The 20,193-nt window shown below is 37.2% G+C and overlaps 1 protein-coding gene across 3 annotated transcripts in view; it reads left to right on the top strand.

Moving 5' to 3' along the window:
• SNTG1 (syntrophin gamma 1) overlaps positions 1–20,193 on the top strand; it is a 352,865-nt gene that overhangs the window by 183,305 nt on the left and 149,367 nt on the right. For 2 of the 3 annotated variants that reach the window (XM_075085000.1, XM_075084999.1), the window contains 2 exons: positions 6,510–6,564; positions 16,060–16,194. In XM_075085000.1, coding sequence (XP_074941101.1) covers positions 6,538–6,564; positions 16,060–16,194 — 162 coding nt within the window. In that variant the 5' untranslated portion in view covers positions 6,510–6,537. Of the gene's footprint in view, positions 1–3,133; positions 3,422–6,509; positions 6,565–16,059; positions 16,195–20,193 lie in introns of those variants that run through there. The other variant, XM_075085001.1, reaches the window with a different exon arrangement.

Here is a 20,193-nt window from a genome sequence, read left to right on the forward strand (position 1 = left end):
TCCTGGTAGACAGGAGGGTCAACATGAGTGAACAGTGTGCTGCTGCGGCCAAGAAGGCCAACAGGATGCTGGGCTGTGTCAAAAAGGGCATCACCAGCAGAGAGAAAGAAGTCATTATCCCACTCTACTCAGCACTTGTCAGGCCGCACCTGGAGTACTGTGTGCAGTTCTGGTCCCCGCTGTACAAAAAAGATGTGGACAAGCTGGAAGGGGTCCAGAGTAGGGCCACCAAGATGATCAAAGGTCGGGGAAGCTGCCATACGAGGACAGGCTGGGAGAATTAGGTGCGTTCAGCCTTGAGAAAAGGAGGCTTAGAGGGGATCTCATCACCATGTACCAGTACTTAAGGGGCAGCTACACAGAAGAAGGAGAAGAGGGAATGGACACAAATTTCTCTTGGGGACATTCCGACTGGACACCAGAGGGAAATTTTTCACACTGAGGACAGTCAAGCCATGGAATAATCTCCCCAGGGAAGTGGTTGACTCGGCCACATTGGACACTTTCAAGAGTCGTATGGAAAGGGTGCTGGGCCACCTTGTCTAGACTGTGCTCTTCCTAGAAAGGTTGGACTAGGTGATCCCTGAGGTCCCTTCAAAGCTGTTATTCTGTGATTCTTTGATTATGAGATCATGAAGCAGTTCATGCATCTTCTAGAGTAGTTAAGAATAAGGAGATATTTATTCCCTGCTTGGTCTCTGACATCTGCACTACCTCTCTTTGAAGTAAGTACATAATTGTATTCAGAAACTTCTAGTGAATCACCAACACATAATACTGGAAAAGTGAGAGATCAGACACAGATTTTTTTTATACCAACCTTCCAATCTTTAACTCAAAGCCAGAATTTCCTGTTGCCGTTTGCCATAAAACAAACATACTCATATGCAGTTGCAGCCCATTGGCATTTAACTTCACCATTTTCAGATGCTTCTGTAATACTGCTTTTTCCCTCTGGAAGGTTGCATATTGCTTTTTTTGTTTTGTTTTGGTTTGGTTTGTTTTTTTTTCCCTTTCCATCAGTTTGCTTTCGCCAAGCCAGAACCGACTGGGTTTCTCCTTAAGTCATTTTGTGGGTGTTTGTTCTGGGGGGCACTACTGAATTGTTAGTGCAAACAGTACTGGATAAATAAACAGGAGCCCAAAATACATTCATTCAAGTTAATACTGCCTTGTGGCTGACTGATTCTTGAAAAAAATTGGTGTTTATACGGTGAATCCTTAATTGGGTTTGCTGGTTATAAATGCTTGCAACTAAAATAATAAATTATGATGGGCAGGTAAATATAATTCTTGTTTTAACAAAGATAAAATGAAATAAACATAAAAACCTTGTTAGCTACTAATTGCCAACTTCCAATTCTTTTGAAGCATGAGCTTTGCTAAGAGCTGGACATTTTGTTAAAAAGCTTTGTTAGGTGATTAGTTTTCTCTACTGCCAAGAAGCACACAGCTGTAGTGAGTTCAAAGTTCATCCCAGTCCCTGAACTATTGGGGATATTGAAGTACAGGCAATTTAGGGTCATCCAGCTTTATGTGCATCTTCCAACTTCAATTATTAAAGCTGTAGTACTGTGCAAAGGATATATAGATCCCCCTTCATGTATTAAACTCTATGAGGGAAGTATGAGGCTGTGTTTGCATCTAGGGACTATCTGCTCCCAACTTGCTGAGAAATTTTTCACCAGATCAGTCCAATATGTTACTATTTTAAATTATTAAAAATCGTTATGTTAACCGAACAGAAGTAACTCAGTGTTCAAATGAAATGTAATTCAAGTGTGCTTGAAAACAGTGACTGAATAGGGTTTTATTGATCTCTGGTTACTAAACTGCTCCCTTGATTTACTGTGCTGTCTGCATGCCTCTGACTACTCTTCCAGTACTAACCACCTTGTGGCAAGCTGGATGGAATGAAGATGCCTTCATGGAATTTGCATTTAAAGTAATGCAGGTTTTTTTACTAAAAATACTTTTTTTCCCTTAAAGCACAAAGAACCAGCTATGCTACATGTAAGGATAATTCCTAAGCCTTCTTTCCCTTTTACAATTGAGATGGTGTTGTTTTTTTTTTAAATACTACTTAAAAAAAAGGCCCCTGCAGGGTTACAAATGCATATGTTTCATTTCCTAATACACACAAAAATGACAGATATTATTTTCTTCAGACATCTCCAAGCTGTAGAGCAGAAAAGCTGTTGGTAAAAATGGAGGCAGAAGGACTTGAAAAAGCAAACATGAAGTTTAGTAGCGAACTACTATTACAATTGCAGATTTTATATTTGTGCCTTTGAAATATAAGTTTATTCTGTTTCCCAGTTAGCAACTCAGACTGTTCTCAGACAATAATTATTTCTTGTGACTTACCTCCAGCAAGTAAGAAGTATACAAGCTGCAATGATATCCTATGGTACATTAAATTGTGTTTGATAATACATCATTTCTCCATGAACTCATTATTGGTGCATACAGTATTGTATTCTTACTTTGCACCAGTAACCTTGAGAACGAAGTATTTCCTACTAATGCTTCATTAGTATTTTATTTGGCTTGTGGTATTCCCAACACTCTACAAAGTATCTCTTATTACTCTTGTGTGCACATGAAATTTTCTTTTTGTTTGCTATCTTATTCTATTAAGTATACTGGAGTATTCAGTCATGGCAGTACTTTGAGAAATTCCATCTATTATACCACTGGAACATGACCTGATTTATTATAAGAAGATCAGAGCATAGCTCAAGAGCTCAGTGCATTATCCTAAATGAAGCTTTGTCTCTGAGGGCTGCCATAGCCTTCAACTTTACCGGTATGTTTTAGCCATTGATTTCCCTTTAGAACACAAATGCTGTAATAATACTGCTCAGTAAATGTTTCTTCAGTATTGAATAACTGCTTGTTCTGTCAAGGGGGTGTCAAATTCTGTTCCCAACCTGTCTGTCATGTATTACTTCCTTTACATCTATCAGCAGAGATGAGCTAAATAAGTTTTGGAGGAAGTGCAAATTGCAAATCTGGTCAAAAGGAAGGAAAGTAACTTTTTAAAGCTTACTTGTTGGCGTATCTTTGATTGCAGTGGTTTCCAACCCTTTCAGAAGAGGCCTCATTCCTGCTGTAGCCATCCTTTCCCTTTGAGTAATGCATGCTGCTCATGCCTCCTCCTGTGCTTGCACACCCTACTCTATCCTGATGCTGTTTCCTGTGCACCTCATCGCTTGAAAGCCACAGGCAGCTCCCTTTGCACCTTCTAGAGTGCAGTTTGTCCCAAAGCAAACTAAAGGTGGAAAGGGACAGAGAAAAATCAAATATTGAGGCTGAAGGGGGCTGTGGGCTGGTAACCAGTGGACTGTCTAGGTGAGACTGAAGGAAACTCCTAGGAGAGCTGGAAAGATGCTCAGGTGAAAGTGGCTGTGATTTGAAGGTAAGGCAATTGTAGAACTCAGCCAGAGACTGAGCAGGGGATACCCCTCAATGCTGGGTGTCACAGTTTATCATTTTACAAATGTTTTCTTTTTAAAATTACTTGGTTTTATGTTTTCTGCCTTTTTTCATCTATTACAGGGGCAGACAATTACTAATCATTGGGGCATTTTACCAGCATAAGGTCATAAAATTTCTGCATGATGCATGATATGTATTCCTGTAATTTAATCATCTAGAGTGTTTACTTGGGGTGTAAATGCTGGAAGCAATGATGTTTCCGAGCTGATTTATGAGGTAATGCACTTTGTAATCAAACCTTCTATGTGCTGTTTCTAAAATATCAAGTGTTATAAAATCGCTGATAGAAGAAGAACATTGATAATGGGCTTAAATTCTCTTTGTGCAGCTGCAGACAAGGAAACAGAATGATACAGAAACAGTGGCAGCTATATTGCAAAGATTAGTTACAGTCTTGTTGAATGCCGGAAAAACAGGTACACTCATTGCAATGAGTATGATTTTGTGTTGCAAATTATGTAGCTCCAGGTTTACCTTTTAGACAATATTTTAATAGTAAAAATAGTAAAAGATCTTGTCACAAATTATGAAAAATTGCCTCTAACCACCTTTCCCAGGGCAAACTCTGTGTCTAACCTTTTTGTGGGAACCAGTGGAATTATTTTAGTAGGAGATGGATGTCAGGAGAGCATTGGTTGTACATTTTATTTTACCTCTTTGTAATTTAGCATGTATGGGAAAAAAAGGAGGTATCACCAAGGTGATTGGCAGGTAGATTCACCAAGTACCAACAGGTAGAGGGAGGAGATATTTGTAGCTTGAGGGCTGTCTCTCTGAAGGTCAAGAGCTCTGTTTGCCATGACAGCCCTCAAGACATAGGTCAGACAACTACGGCTCCTGCCTTTCAGAAGTAGTATCACCTGACATATCAAGAACACTAGAGTTAATGGCAGTGGTGTTTAAAATGTTGGGGTGCTTTTAAAGGTTGCGGGTTTTTTTTTTGTTTTTGTTTTTTTTTTTAAAGGATTTAAAGAAGGTACTTAAGGGTTTTTTAATAAAGAAGTTGGTATTCATGTGAAGCTTCGTACTTCTAAGATTGCTAAATTAGTATCTGAGCAAAATTATAAGTTGTTTTAGAACAGGAGCTATATATAAAATAAGCTATGATGCTGGGAAGCCTAATTGTTCTTGGCTTTTCTTCCACGTGGTAATACAAATATTTCTGAAATAAGTAAATAAATGTGTAATACATGAAAACAACTAAAAAGAAAATGGAGTAATACTGAGTTGTGGAAATCACCTGGATTAGATAGGATTTAGATCAAAGAGTAGCTAAAAAAGAACCAAAGAAGAATTGTCATTGACTGTGGAACCAAAGTTGCCCAAACCCAAACTTTGCAGAAGTTTTATTAATAAGGCAGAACATAACATAAGTTAATACACCTTTGACTGCTGTAGGAGTTACTGACCTGACTCAATCAGGGCCTGAGAAAGGAGAACACTGTGCAGTACTTCAGTTTATATTTTAAAGATACCTTAAGTTTATAGTTCCGGAAGGCAAAAAAGTCCCCAGAATACTTTGCTAAGGTGAGCAAAGCCTTTTTTTCCCGCTTCAGTTTACTCGGCACTTGGAAAAAGAGTTCAATAAAAATTACAAGGAAACATACTTCATTGCACAATGACTGTCCCACCGGAGAGAAAAGGCTGCAAGATTGTAACAGTAACCTTGTTTGTTATGAGCACTTTGAAAGCAGAACTACACATATAGATCTTTATTGGATCTTGATGCACTTGTAAAGCTGATAAGAAACGAATGATGATGGGTCCCTTTTAAATTCCTGCATTGTAACCTAGCCAGCCTAGGCTAGCTCTGCTAGAAATTAGTCTAGAGCGCAGGCTGTGAACCAGGCAGAGCTCAGTAAATACAGAACATTAACCTCATATGTGTGCATTGGCTTAGGTTTAATAAAACTGCATCTAGGGCAGCACGACAAATTACAAGACTTAATTAAGAGATTAAGAGGTTTTATTATTATTATTAGGACTTATTTTTTAGTTTTTGTACTATGTGAGGTACAGCTTTTTTATTTGATTTTAAACTTAGCCTAATGGGGCAAATTTTTTGTTGGAACTTTGAGTACTATATTTATACAAATAATTGCAAGCACATAATTAGCACAGAATAGCAATAAAATGCTTGGTGGAGAGGATTTTGTTACAGGTTTTGTTTCTGCAGCCATTGAATGAAATGAATGTTTTGCACAGGAAATGTATCCTGGAAATGTTATTGGCTGATGCATGAGTATTTCTATTGCAGAACCAGCAACAGAACACACTTGTTATCCTCTGATAACAGCCTGTTCCAGTGGCTTTATCTCATAAATAAATGAATGCATAAATGTGCATTGAGGTGAATACACTTTAGGTAAAGGCCAGGCAAAGTAATAATCACAGGATTTGGTGTGACATTTTGCCAGCACTTGCACATATTCCTGGCTTTTCTAACATTTGGGTTTTTTAGCTCATAAATATTTCTGGAAAGTATGCACACTTAAATGACACTGGCTTCCTTGGAGAGATTGTGTATGTTAATAAAATGTGAGACAAAAGGTATTGATGCATGACAGTTTTTAATTAGGGGAGAAAAGAAAAAACAACAGCCTTTTAGGAGAAACAGGGTTTTCTGAAGAGCAACAATTAGTTCTCCCCGGTATACTTCCAGTACACTCTTACTTTTGGGGAAAAAAAAAGAAAACACAAAAAAAGAAATTTACACCTGCAGTAAGAAAAGTAAGTTTGAACAACCCACAGAAGGGGGGAGGTTGAGGGAACATAAGCATTCCTTTGCTTATACTCAGTGAAACCAGGTTGTGTACTTTATAAAAACGAGGAACAATTTGTAACACCATACTCTTCCTAATCCTGATGCAACTTTGATCATTTCTCTTTTTAAGCAATGACTATAACTGCACCTAACAAAAGGAAGTGCAATTGCTGAGCTCAGACAGGTAACTTTTATGTTTTGCAATATCTTTTTCATTCTAATGAAATCTTTCTTTCCATTTTAGACAAATATCACTTGCTGTGTCATAGCACATGGATTTCAGGACCGCCTGTGAAGAGGTAGGATCAGATATTTTTTCTTTTCAAACAACAGTAGAATCAAAAATCAATGAACTTTTAATGCTTTTTATATGCAAAATCCCTTTTGTACCCTTTTTTTCAGAAATGAGAGGAATTATATAACCAGATATAAGTTATTCAGCTGATTGCTTTATGGTGGCAGACAGACTTTGTAGTAGAAGATGAAAGAATTTCCCCAGATGTATTTGTCACTAGCCCTCACTTCTGTCCATTCCAATTTACCTCTTTAGGCACAATGTAGGTGCAGGTAGCTGATTTGTGTTAGCTTTGCGTTTTAGTGAAGTGTTTATATCTGAAAGCCTGTACATGAAGTAAAACATCAATGGAGCCAGAAATCTGTATAGCACTGTTCAGCAAAATCAAAGGGGAAATGTAGAAGTATGGGAAGCAGGTGGGTGGGGAGAGAGGGGGAGCTGTGAAGTTGACTAAAATGAAAAGCAATTCCACTCTGCCTTGATAAGAGTTATTTTTGCTTAAAATAGGTGTAGTTTTGTAATGTCAATGCAAAGTACCTCAGTCCCCCATCACTGAGATAGGGGAAGTGCTTTGCTTTCTGTGTTCCTACTAACTTTGCCTTAAAGAAAGCAAATGAAATGTATTTGTAGACATTTAAAAGGGCATCTTATTTACTCAATGACTGCCTATTAACAAAATGTTTTAATCTGTTTTCACAACTTCAGCAATTGAGACACAGTGAGAACCATTTACACCAAATTACATAATGATGTCAATGCATTATTATGATTAAAAAATTTAGACAATTACCCATGCACTGACAATCACAAACATTGTTTAGGAAGTTATGACTGGGAACAAGAAAACTGGCCATATCTTTAAGTGTGACCATGATCCCATGAAAAAATAGAAGTGGAGGGATGGGAACAGCACTAAAACCAAGAACTAAATGCAGGTAAAACCAATTTTGACCTGAGAAGCAATTGGTATAAATTAGGGGGGAAGAGAAAATAAACATGCTAAAGAACATTAAACCATGACAGGATTCTGAAAGAGTAGTAGGGTCAAAATTAATATTAAAGTGAAACTTGCCTTTGGGAAAAAGTACTGTGGTGGTTGTCCAGGATGCTATGTATCAGGCTTTAATACCTCAGAAGATCCATACACAGTCTGTATTCTATAACAGAGTATATCACAGTTTGTTTGCCTGGAAAAAAAGCACTCTTGTTAGTTTTGGGGTTTGGCTTTTAGAATAGAATATTTTCAGTTGGAAGGGACCTACAATGATCATCTAGTCCAACAGCCTGACCACTTCAGGGCTGACCAAAATTTAAAGCAAGTTGTTAAGGGCATTTTGTTTTCATGGACTTGTGATGATAGGCCTTCAATAGGCTGATGTCCCCTGTGATGGAACTGGGCAGGGTGTCATTTGGACTTCCCCTATTTGCTATAGTCTGTCCGTGCTGCCTTGTGAGCGTGCAGACAAGATTCTGTCACGTAACCTAACAGTTGTGGTTCTTATCTACTTCTTGGCTTCCAGAAGGTTCATTTTTGTTTCTCCACTGATGTGGACACTGTTCTTTGAATTGCACCATCCAAGTATTAAGTAATTACCTAATATGATTGTTCACTTAAGATCAGTATGAGATATCATCCATTCTGTCAGGTATTTCAATTACCAATATATACCTTTCAGCTATTGCTTTTAATGCAGTTTTCTTAATACCTTCAAATTTGCCAGACTTGTCACCAAAACCTCATCTAGTACTCAAGCGTCTTATGAAAGTGACACTAGCAACATTTTGGTATTATTTGGTGTTATTTTATTTATTTCAATTACTGACATGAAACATAAAGTAGCTTTGGACTTTGTTCCATGTACTTTTGTTTAATTGATTACCGAGTCAGTAACTTTACAACTTTCAGCCTTCTTTCCCCTCCATCCCCTAATGTTATCAAATACTCAATCATACTAGGTATCTGTGGAAAATAATCTCTGGTCTTCTGTGCCTAAATAGTTACGAGGCAGTTTTTGAAAATGGCAATAAAAGTTGCCATGAAGCATCTTGGCTATTTGATCTTCCTCTCTTCCCCTATCTGTTTCCTTTCTTCTGAATATCTTTTTGCCCTTCTTTTCCCACCCTCCAGTGCTGTAACCACCACCACTGTAGAAGAACTGAGATTGCTCTCCCAAAACGATGAGTGGGGCTCAGACTGTCATTGGTACTTCCATCCCCGTCCTTGCTAATGCCAGTAAATGGTTTGAACTGAGTTTCAAGTAACATAAAAAAAATATATTCCACATAGATGCACTGAGGCTAAAGCACATTTTTCATAGTGTCCATGAAGTAGTCTTTTTTTTCCTTAAACTATTCTTTTCATTCTAAATAACTGCTGCTCTAGTGCATTGGAAGTCTCTGAGGGAACCTTAGTACTTTCATAGTACTGATGCTTTCATGCATCCCTTATTTTTTCTAGTGCTACTGCCAGTGGGATTTGGATTGAGATTTGGACACTCAAATGGTAGTACCTCCACACGCACTTTGTGACTAAATTCCTACTGCAGATCTGAATAGTACAGTCGGTGGAGCCCAGTGAGCAGTTCTCCCAAAACTTGCTGATCAACTGAATTGCTTTCTACACTTTATTGCCTATAATAAGCATTGATTATAATGAGAGCTTAAACACTTATATGTAGACAGGTACAGTTTGGTGTCAATCTCAACATGATTCCTACGATCCTAATGATTATTTTCTCCCCTAAGCATCTTATGTGTAGGCTGTGGTGCCTTTCAAGGCATCTTAAAGTAGTTCTATTCTGAAAAAAAATACCTTCTGTGTTAGGCAAGTCAAATGGCACTACAAAAAGATGAGGTCTTACACACATACACACATGTTTTCTAAGGGAAACTACCTGGTATCTGATGATGGGAAATTTATAGTTATTTTTTTCTTGTGGCTTCTCCATTTGCTAGTTGTGAGAAATTTTCCATTGGTTCATATTTAAATATTCTGGATCCCGTGATCTTTTCCCTCACTTATCGGCAAATATATCCATTGTACTGGTTCTTGCACTTATTCAACAATTTCCAAACCGTAAGACTATCCAGCTTCTCTTTTAGCCTTTCTGAACTTTACAAAAGCATAAATCATAGAGTCACTGGGTTCTTTAAACACTCCCCTGTACTCACTTGACCTTATTCTGTATTCTGAAAACCATCTCTTGGAAGATAACCTCAGTCTCTGACATAATACTGTCCTCTGCAGTAAAAGTACCCTTCTGATGAAACTGAAGGCTTGGGATGGTTAGAATACATTAGAACACTTTCCATTTAGATACTTTTTTTTTTTTTAAGTTGATATATTCCATGTACTTTATGAACAAACTGCATGAACAGCTTTCTAACTTTCCTAACTTTCTAACTTTTGAAATCTTATTCTTTACTTCTATTAGCTGGGCTTTTTTTTTCCTAATATAAGTTCTAACTTATTTAAATTAGTAAATATCCCATTCATTCTCACACTTATAATCTATTAATCTCTTTTTACAGTACTGTCCATTGTTTCTTTGATGGATTAGTTTGAATTGGTAAACTGTTAGTTTGTACTCTGCTTTGTGGATACTACGAATATTCTTTTAGACTTCACAAACTTTATAATTTGATACATTCTGTTGTTCACATGTCTAGTGACCTCTGTTTCAACATCTGTCTTGCTGGAGTTTTTTTGCCTGCCACAGAATGTGTTTTAATTTTTAAGCAGTGTATTAACTTCCTCGTGACTTTCCTTCATAAATCTTGCGTATACTATTTCAGACTTCTTCTTGTCACCTTTACGCCATTTTCTGATTTACACATTTCAACCTAAGCTGGTTATTTCCTTTGTTTATAAATGCTATCAAATGGCAATGATGGGATTTCTCATACCTTGGGTCTGTAGGGGTTTTTTTAAATCCAACTTCAACTCATAATTTAATCCCAAAATCAGAAGATGGAAAATGGCTGGCAATTTACAATGCCTGTGAGAATGTCATGTTATAGGTGAACTAAAGTTGAAGAAACATGCATGTTCTCACAATAGCCTTCAATTTTGTGTTATCTTATCCCTTGGGCTCAACTGTAATGATATAATCTAGTCCCAGTAAACTCATTGGCAATTAAGTCATCAAAACTTGTTTCCTTATAGTTTCAGAAAATGAAAGTTTTTGCTCTTACAAAATACCTTTGTTCAGTAAGAAACTCATATACATATATATAAAATAATATATTTTTTTCCAAATGTCTAAGTTACATATTGAGTTAATCAGACTGTACAAAACAAGGAAATTCTCTGTAGACTTTATTCATTTGAGAAAATAATTTATGAAGAATGCCATAGCCAAATATTTACCTGGCAAATGAAAGAAAAAGAAGATTAAGTCCAAATTCAACATTTTCCTGCGGGTCTTTCAGGTTGGAGTGTAAAACTCATGTGCAGGAATGGACTTGCTGTCCTTTGGATTGGAAAATATTGGTATCTGGTTGGAAGAGGCTCTGCATGACAAGTTGAACACATCCCTGTGTATCTGGGTTGCATTCCAATTTTTGACAATTTAAGTGCTTTTCACTTAGGCTACCAACACCTCCACAGAATGAGTAGCTGGACCATTTAAAAAACATCCTTTATGTGGTTCTGACACATATTCCTACCTCTTGTACTCATTGCCATACCACCTTATACCTCTGATTCCATTTCCCTTTTAACTATTATGCTTGGGATTATAAAGCAGTAACAGGCATATATCCAAATACTCAGACATCAGTCTCAGTTCAAATAAGCATCCAATAGTGTAGAAATTAATCTGAAATGAGCTATGTACATATTTAAGGCAGTTCCTGCAACCCATTCTCCTTACTGGCATTGGATTCTTGATGGTAGGAATGAACATCAGGGCTTAAAACTAAATTGTGGAGGTTTAATTTATTTTAGGACATACGACCCAAAGCAGAAACTAAAAATCCAGTCCACCTTGCACAGAAAATGTGTTCAGATATTTTTTTTCTTCCTCTCTTCCACTGGTTTATGGACTAAACTATGCTGGGATATCTGTTGAAGTCTTTCTGCTGATGTGAAACTAGAAGAAGCAAAGCTAACCAAATTGGTTTATTAATGTATGGCAAAAGGAATAGATAAAATAGCATAAACCAAAACGTATAGTCTTGTCCTGAAAACTAATGAAAAGTATTTAAAGTTGCCTGAAATACTGAATAAGTCTCCTCAAGAACAAAACACAGGAAAAGATTTAGAACTATTTCTTTCTTATCATAAATGACAAGAAAAACAACAAATAGGGGAAATGTAAAAAAAAAAACCAAGAATCCGCACTAGAAAACCTGAAAGTTGCCTTATTTAGACCAGATAAATTAAAAAATATTTATGTTGGAAGTCTTGTAGGAAATTTACTTTGAAATGAATAGGTAACTTTAAAGGTGTTTCTCATACAGTATTAATTTTGGTTTAAGTTTGGTCAAGACTCTGCTGCTAGCATAAATATAAAAACTGTAGTTTTCTACAGTAGGAGACTGTCTGTCTCCTCTGAAATTAATTCTTAAATATTTCTGAAGGCCACATATATTGCACCAAGCTGTTTATAATATGTAAGCCTTTCTAAATTCCTTTTAGGAAAGTTATTAGGGCCAGATCTTATGCACAACTAATATGGACAATGGGCTGTAAGTCAGGGTATAATGGAAAAAAAAAATTTAAACGGCCTTTTTTCCCTGCCTTGTTGATAATAATGATCTGAGTGTGACCATATTCTTGTGTAGAAGCAGTCTGCCTTGAGGGCTCTGCCAACCTATACTGCGCTCTGGTAGTGATCTGAAGCAGAAAGTTCAACACAGACTGGTGTGGCAAAGCAGAAGGATAAGTTTTCAGCCCCTCTTGTAGTTATATTAGTTCAGGAACAGTAAGCAGTTTCTAAACTCCTGCCAAGGACATCAGCTCTTGCTACATCAATGTTCATGTCTAACTCAGCTTAAAAGGGAGTAGAATGAGGTGACAGAGGCAGTACTGTGCAGGTGCATCATTCGCTGTCTGTCACTCTAGGTACCGCTACCTTCCTTCATCGCTGCTTTTGCCTGAGGTCGCTGACTCCTCTCCCATATGGAAACTCATTCTTTCGCCACTGTATATTGCTTCCATATTCATTCCTTAGCCTATCTCATCCTCTTCATAAACATGTGCAACTTCAAACACTCGGTTTTCTTACCCTCTTTACAGAGGTGCCAAAATCTATAGATAGGATGAAGAAAGTAGGATGGTATAAACATAAGCAGGGCAATGTTCCTGGCAATTTTGGCTCAAACATGCAGTGAAGGTGTATTGGCATAACAAACTCTTATCAGCTGAACTATGCTTCCCTGTCCATGTCCGCAATAAGGTGACGCAGTTTATCATACATCTGAGCAGAAGGGGATGCCTTGCATGACCTCACACTGACAGTTACAGTAGCTTGGCTGATGTGCCGTATGCTGTTTTATTGCTGTAGGTCAGGGGAAGGGCAGAGCCCTCAGCCAGTTAAATGTAGAAAGCTTGAAAGGAAAATTTTAGCACACCCTGTCATGAAATCTCTTAAAAATTAGTAGTGGGAACAAAAGCTAACATCAGCCACAACCCCACACCCCCACACCTCATCCACACACATATGCACATCATCTAAGCTCTTCAAATGTCAGACATGGCTGGGGTATAGGCTAGACAGATGATCTTTCTCAAACCAGGATTATTTTACTGGGGCCACATGGGTGAAAAATGTTGATGTGTGCAGTAATTTACATGAAAGCATATATACAGGACGTCTTCCCTAAGTTCCAGCTCTGGATAAGGATGCAGGAGCTCATATCTTTATTTGATTCAGTTTACTGGATGCTTTGAAGGGGGCAGGGGAGAGAAGAAAAAAGAAATTTCAGCAGGCAAAAATGAATCATAATGAAATAATTAAATTCCAGTATTCATTCTCAAGGACTTCTCTTGAGCTTATCTAATGAAACTGAACTAAATTCTTCTCCTTTACATGGTTGTTAATGCTGCTTCCAGGTAGGAGAGGGAAGGAGGTAGTATAATTGAAGATTTAATTTTGAACTGTATCATAAACCAGCTTTCACAAAGCCCAGCCACAGTAAAGTGGTTCATTACATTTTAGAGTGTTTGATGTAAATAAGATCCCTGAGTGTGTGTGATCAATCTTTCCAAGGGCCAAAATATTTTGCTGTTCCCAAGCTTCATTTCCTTGTTCAGACTGAATAAGCTCAGCCCACATGCATTTAGAGACCAACTTGAATTTTAATTTTATTCTAATGGCTAATTGTGTCTGCTATGGTTATGAGCCTCTAATTCCCACAAAGAAGCCCCTCAGCTTTTCCAGAAAGACTCTTTGTAGATTTTGTAGGGTTATTGACCAAATCAGAAATGTGCAATCAAGCAAGGCTGAGTTACTATAACCAGTGTATCAGAGGCAGAAATTATTCTATTACCAGTTAACCAGGGAGGAGGAAAGGCATGTTTGCAAAGTTTTCTGTGGGAGAAAGGCATTTTATAAGTGGTAGATGTTTGTAGACTAGCCCCTTTTATTTGACCATAGTTATTTACAGATTGATTTGTTCAACTTCTAATGTCACTTACTGCTTACCTCACAACTCCATGGCAAAAGAAGTCGTCTTAGTCTGTAAAGCAGAAGTTGTAAGGAGAGGACCAGGGGAATTCAACTACTATACATTCTCTTTATTTTAATATTGTAACATTTTATGTATGGTATAAGAGGGAAGTTTTCAGTGATACTGAAAAACTAACTCCATTCATGATCCATTTATTTGATTTGTATGTCCATGTCAATCAGTTTCTACCTCATCCTGTTTAACAAAAAAGACACTTAAATATTAGAACAAGGCTGTATGATGTCTTCCGACCACAACTTCCACCGACCTCAGTGTGAATTCGGTGCATGGAACTCTTCATTTTTTCTTCTTCTTACTTAGTTTAAAAAGAATGGAAACGTCAGAGCCACGTTCAAAGCTATGGCTGTTATACACATTTGCTACTTCTGTCCAAGGGAAAACAATTTCCAAAGGTTGAGTGCTGAGCATGGAGCAAAAGTGACGGAACAGTTTGTCAGTGAAGAACATTATATAGAGGTATTTAAAGGTTGTACTCAACCTTTCCACCTCTTTTAAAGCCTCTTGAGAGCAATTTAAACCTTTCTTCTGCCAGTGACCTACTGTCAGTTCCATATTTGTGTTTGTTCTCTCCATGCTATGGATGTAAGGAATCTGCACATTATGGGGAGATCTTCCGTATCCTCTTTTAAACTCTTGTCTGAGACAGAGCCCTCAGATTCAGCCAGGTCAACCCTGGCAGTTAAAGTTCACAGTAAGACTTTTGTTTCCTTGATCTCCTGTCAAGCCAACTTTTTCCATACAGTGGATTGAAATCTGACCTGAATGAAAACAATGGAAGTTTTATTATTGACACTGATGAGTCCAAGATTTTTCTATATGAATTTTCTTCTGAGATACATATGTGCATACATGCATATCAGTATCTATGCCAATAGTTATAGGTATCTAATACTGGTAAACTACTTGTTGTAAGGCTGAATTTTTAGATTGTTTGTAAGCAAATTTCTCATACCAAAAATGCTCTACCAACATGACTTTTGCCAATTTATGAAGTGTTATAAAGAGTTCTACTTTCAACACAGCCTTCAGGGAAAAACAGTTAAATACTGCAGGTGCTTACACGTACAGACTTTTTGACTGCTCAAACCTCTTATGTATAATGCCCAAAAAAGTAGCACTAACAGGTACTACCACAAAGGAACTGTTAAATTGTTGGAGAGTCACTTATTGTGTACTGAAGAATCCTACAGAATTCCTGATCTCTAACCATAAATGTAAAACACAGAAGTGGAGCAAGGAGTAAGTTACTAGGAGGAGTTGCATTCTTTGTTCTCTTTTCTCTGATTCTTCAGCATCCTCATCTGAAAAGGAGCATAAAAACATAAGTCAGTGTTGTGCTTACAGATCAGGAAAAGCCACGCAGGTTCATGTAGGCTGTCACTGCTCACATATGAATAGTTTGGAGGTGTTATTGTATGTATTTCTGTTTCAAAATTCATGTAATGTATGGAACGTCAGCTTTTATTTCGTGTCCAAGTGAGGTGTCATCATGTAATACAAAGATGGAAAGTAAGAGCACAGCTGCTCAGGAGCAATTTGTAAAGAGTTTCACAGATTCATCATGGGCAGAACAGAACATTATTATTGCAAAATCTGCCTTCTCTAGTTGCTACTTTAACCATTTTTCTCTTGTAGTCTGAGCACAGTAAATAAATACAGTAATCACTGGTAATAGTTTTGGATATTTGTTGCGGTATTTACGGTAACTATACCTGTCTCTCAGCTATTCTGTTTCAAAATACTGCTTCTAGCAATGCAAATTGCTAACTGAGAAAACTTTTTTTCTTTATTCCTTCCTTTGAAGACAAAGACAGGGATTTGTTTGCTGCAGGATGGTAACCAGGAGCCTTTCAAAGTGCGACTGCACTTAGCCAAAGATATTTTGATGATTCAGGAGCAGGATGTGATCTGTGTGTCTGGTGAGCCTTTCTATTCTGGTGTAAGTAGTTTTTATTTTTTCTTTAAGCTGTACTTTATACAAAGCAAAAATACTCTGTGTGTATGTGTGCGCATGCACACGCATGCATATGTATGCATTTATTCCCACAGTTTGATATTTCATTTTATACTGTTAACACTAAGTGTATTTTAATATCTCATCTTTTGAGAGTAAATCTTAGCAATACTCATCTAAGGAGCATCCATAAGATAATGAATAAGCTACATGCATGACTACAGTATTGTTTCTCTCCACTCAACCCTTGAATATTGGAATAATATCACTCAATGTGACAGGAATGACACAAGCAGTGATTTTTGCAGTGAATACAGATACCTCACTGTACTTACATATCTGAGTATTGTCTGTGGAGCTGATAAGACAGTTGATGGGTAACTGTTATCGCAGGGCTTTGCTGGTAGAGGAATTATCTGCTATCCTCTGTTGCTTTGGTTGCTTCATATGGTAGACCACACCAGACTTCAAGCGTGCTGCCAGTCCATGCTGCGAGGATCACTAGTTTTACCAGCACATCATGTTAATAAAGATGGACTTACAGCTGAAACAGTGTAACAGTGTGATTCATGTGTTACTGTTTTAACGTGATGTGTCAGATTTCTTATTTAACCATCGTATTGAATTTTGTGGATAGGAAGCTGAGCTTTGCAGACAGTTATTTGGAAGATCTATAAAATGTTATATAGAATAATATTGTAGGTTTTGGAACTATTGTAATGCTAAGTTTTTATTTAATTGTAGAAGATAGCTAAAAAAATAATAGAAACCACTTGTTATTCATTTTGTAGACACTTTTATAGATACTGTAATTATATTTTGTAGAGATATTTTTAAGATTCGTGGAAAAGTATCATAAGCATTCTGCTCTCCCTTTGAGCTAAATAAAATTATCATAAGATTTCACATTAAATCTTGTGAAGCATAATAGTGTAATATCTGTTTATGCAAATGTTACGTGACTGCTATTATGTCTGTCTGTTTTATTAATTAATTGCTGCTGTTGCCACATCCCTGTATCTCTAAATACAAGTATAATAAAAAAATACAAAGCAGAAAACAGAAGTAAATTGGTAGAATGTTAGCGGTGCTAACAGCGTGGAAGACCAATGGAACATGTATAGGAGAATCCATCTCACTGTTGTGAACATCTCGAACTGAATGGTTCTGAGTTTTTCTCTGAAACAAGAGGAACACACTGCCTACACTGTCTCTGTACAGGCTGGGTTTATTTGCATGACAAATCTGGCATTAGCTTTTGACAGTTTCATGCTGTACAAATACAATTTACTAATACAAGTCTGTGTGCTTTATATGGAATAGACATGCTACTTTTACCAATCAGATTCTACTATTCCATAATATATGACATGTAGCTGCCTGGATAGAAAGAAATTATGAGTTCAAGCTCAGGCTACAGTTGTTCAATTAGCAACACACACTGTGGCACCATTGCTCCGCTAACCCCATTCTGGCATTATTTATTAGAAGATTTTATCACTCAAAAATACGACTTTCATTACTGTGCTGTAGCATCTATTACTTCACTGAACTTGTTATTTAAATGTCTTCATGAAATGCTTCTCTTTTTTTCCTTCCCATTTCACAGCAAGGCTTTAACAGTTTTGCCCTCTTTAGCTTTGCAACAGCATTGTAGAAAATAGTGGCTGATTTGCTTCACCAATTGCACTTCCCTATCTTATCTGCATATTGAATGCATAACTCCTTGACTGATATTAGTGTGGTGATGGGGAGTTTCTTTTCTCTTGGAAGTGTCATTGTTAGGCTGGTGACTTTCGGGCACTTTACCCTGATTTCCTCTGGGATTAAGACTAGCTCTTGTATCAGTAGGTTCATTCCAACTAAGGATAACTGGCATTTCACAGACAGTTAACTATCCTTTTGTCACAGGTCATTTAAATCATCTGGAATCATGTGCTTTGACTGTATAGCATGATCAGACAAGTCCCACAGGCTTCCTTTTTTTTGCATTTTTTCTTATTAGATTTCTTTTTTGTTTCTTTTATTTTCTAAAATGCCTCACAGAATAAACTCTACAGAATAAAAATAAAATTTGTAACTGAGGAACAATAGTGTTGTTAAATTTTACAGACAAGTAGCCACAGTAAAAGGTTTTTAAAATCTGTTTTAATATTATTCATATAATTTAATTATAAGGTTTTACTTAATCACTTCTGCACTGCTAAGGAACGAAAGGCTATTACTATGTTTCTAGTTCAGAACAGTATCTCTTCTGTTTGTTGGGTCTGAATCAATTTGCATGCTTCTCTGTGTGGGGCAGACTTTTAACAGGCACTTAACGTTCCAGCGGTATCCTGATCTGCATCCTGCAGAATAATCTAAATGAAATCAATGGCTCCTTAGGAATGAGGTGCTTCTTAGTGTGAGTACTTGGGATAAGGACCTAGTTCTTAATTTAGAACACTTCCTTTTTGGTGGAAAGCAGTTCTAGTTTCTCAAAACTAAGAGGTGCAAAGGAACCTTGTTTCTTCTTTCATTGTATACAGATTGGAGTAAGAAACTAAAATGCATAAAAGATCATAAGCAATACAAACAGTGTTAAACACTAAAAAAGAAAGCATCTGTTAGTAGGCTGAACAAAATGATAGTGTTAGTGAGGGTCCTGCAGCAATTGTACCTGTAGGAATTCCATAAAGCCTCAAAGATTGTTCAAAAAATTGTGATTAGATCTAAATTTGAGCATCAGTTGCATCAATAAGTATTACAGAGATTTCTCTCTGTGTGCAACAAGAAAGACTTACTTTCCAAGAGATAGAAACGTAGTGGGTTCTGCATTATGCTGCTAGTGGATATCTGATGTCGATTTGAACTGTGGTGTGAATGTCCAAAAGTGAGTTGAGAACACTTCTGTGAAACTCAAAGTCTAGAAGGCAGTGTCTTTACTAATCCAAATTAAATCCTTCCCTATAGAGAGACATTATAGTATGGGAAGTGTATGCCTGAGTTGGAGTAGCTTGCGTCTGAAGATATCCATGAGTCTCTGTGGGAAAATTGGAAGATAAGACCTGTGACTGTTAGGTCAGGAACAGTTTTTTCTCCCCTAAAGTACTGGACCCTCAGAAAATACTTTTTCTTAATTGTGGTATTGCTAACAGACAGGTTTCTTATAATTATAATTGTCATAAATCTCCATGACAGTTTATTGTGGTAAAGAACAGTTAAGATTTTTACTCTTTTTATCTGAAAAAGAAATGCCCTGAAAACAGCTGAATTAAACCATGTAGGAACTTCATCAATATTGATGGCAAAAGTATAGAAGATCTTTATTTTATATTTCCTTTTAAACATAGTTCTTGAATTACATGAAATTATACTCACAGAAATTTGCTGTATGGTGTTCCAGGTGACAATGTGCAATAAGGCAACTCCCAGTCTTTTTAGATGTATACGTCAATAGCCTGGACTAACAAGTTGTTGTTGTTTAGCCCCAGTCAGCAGCTAAGCACCACACATCTTCTCGCTCACTGCCCCCACCCCAGTGGGATGGGGGAGAGAAATAGAAGAGCAAAAGCAAGAAGACTCATGGGTTACGATAAGAACAGTTTAATAATGAAAATAAAATAATAATGGTAATGATAATAATACTAATTATGATAATAATAATGATAATACAATTGAAAAGAAAATAATGAGAGAAATGAAATCTGATGAAATAGAGAAAAAAAAACAACCCAAAACCCACAAATTCTGCAACCGCTCACCACCTGCTGGCCAACGCCACTAGTCCCTGAGCTGCAATCACTGCTCCCTCCGGCCAGACCCCCCCCCCCCAGTTAATACACTGGGCATGACGTCACATGATATGGAATATCCCTTTCGTCAGTTTGAGTCCGCTCTCTTAGCTGTGCCCCCTCCCCTCCCGGCTTCTTGGGCACCCAGCAGAGCATGGGAAGCTGGAAGAGTCCTTGACTAGTACAAGCACTACTTAGTGACAACTAAAAC

The sequence above is a fragment of the Phalacrocorax aristotelis genome, chromosome 2, assembly GCF_949628215.1.
Source record: "Phalacrocorax aristotelis chromosome 2, bGulAri2.1, whole genome shotgun sequence".
NCBI lineage: Eukaryota > Metazoa > Chordata > Aves > Suliformes > Phalacrocoracidae > Phalacrocorax > Phalacrocorax aristotelis.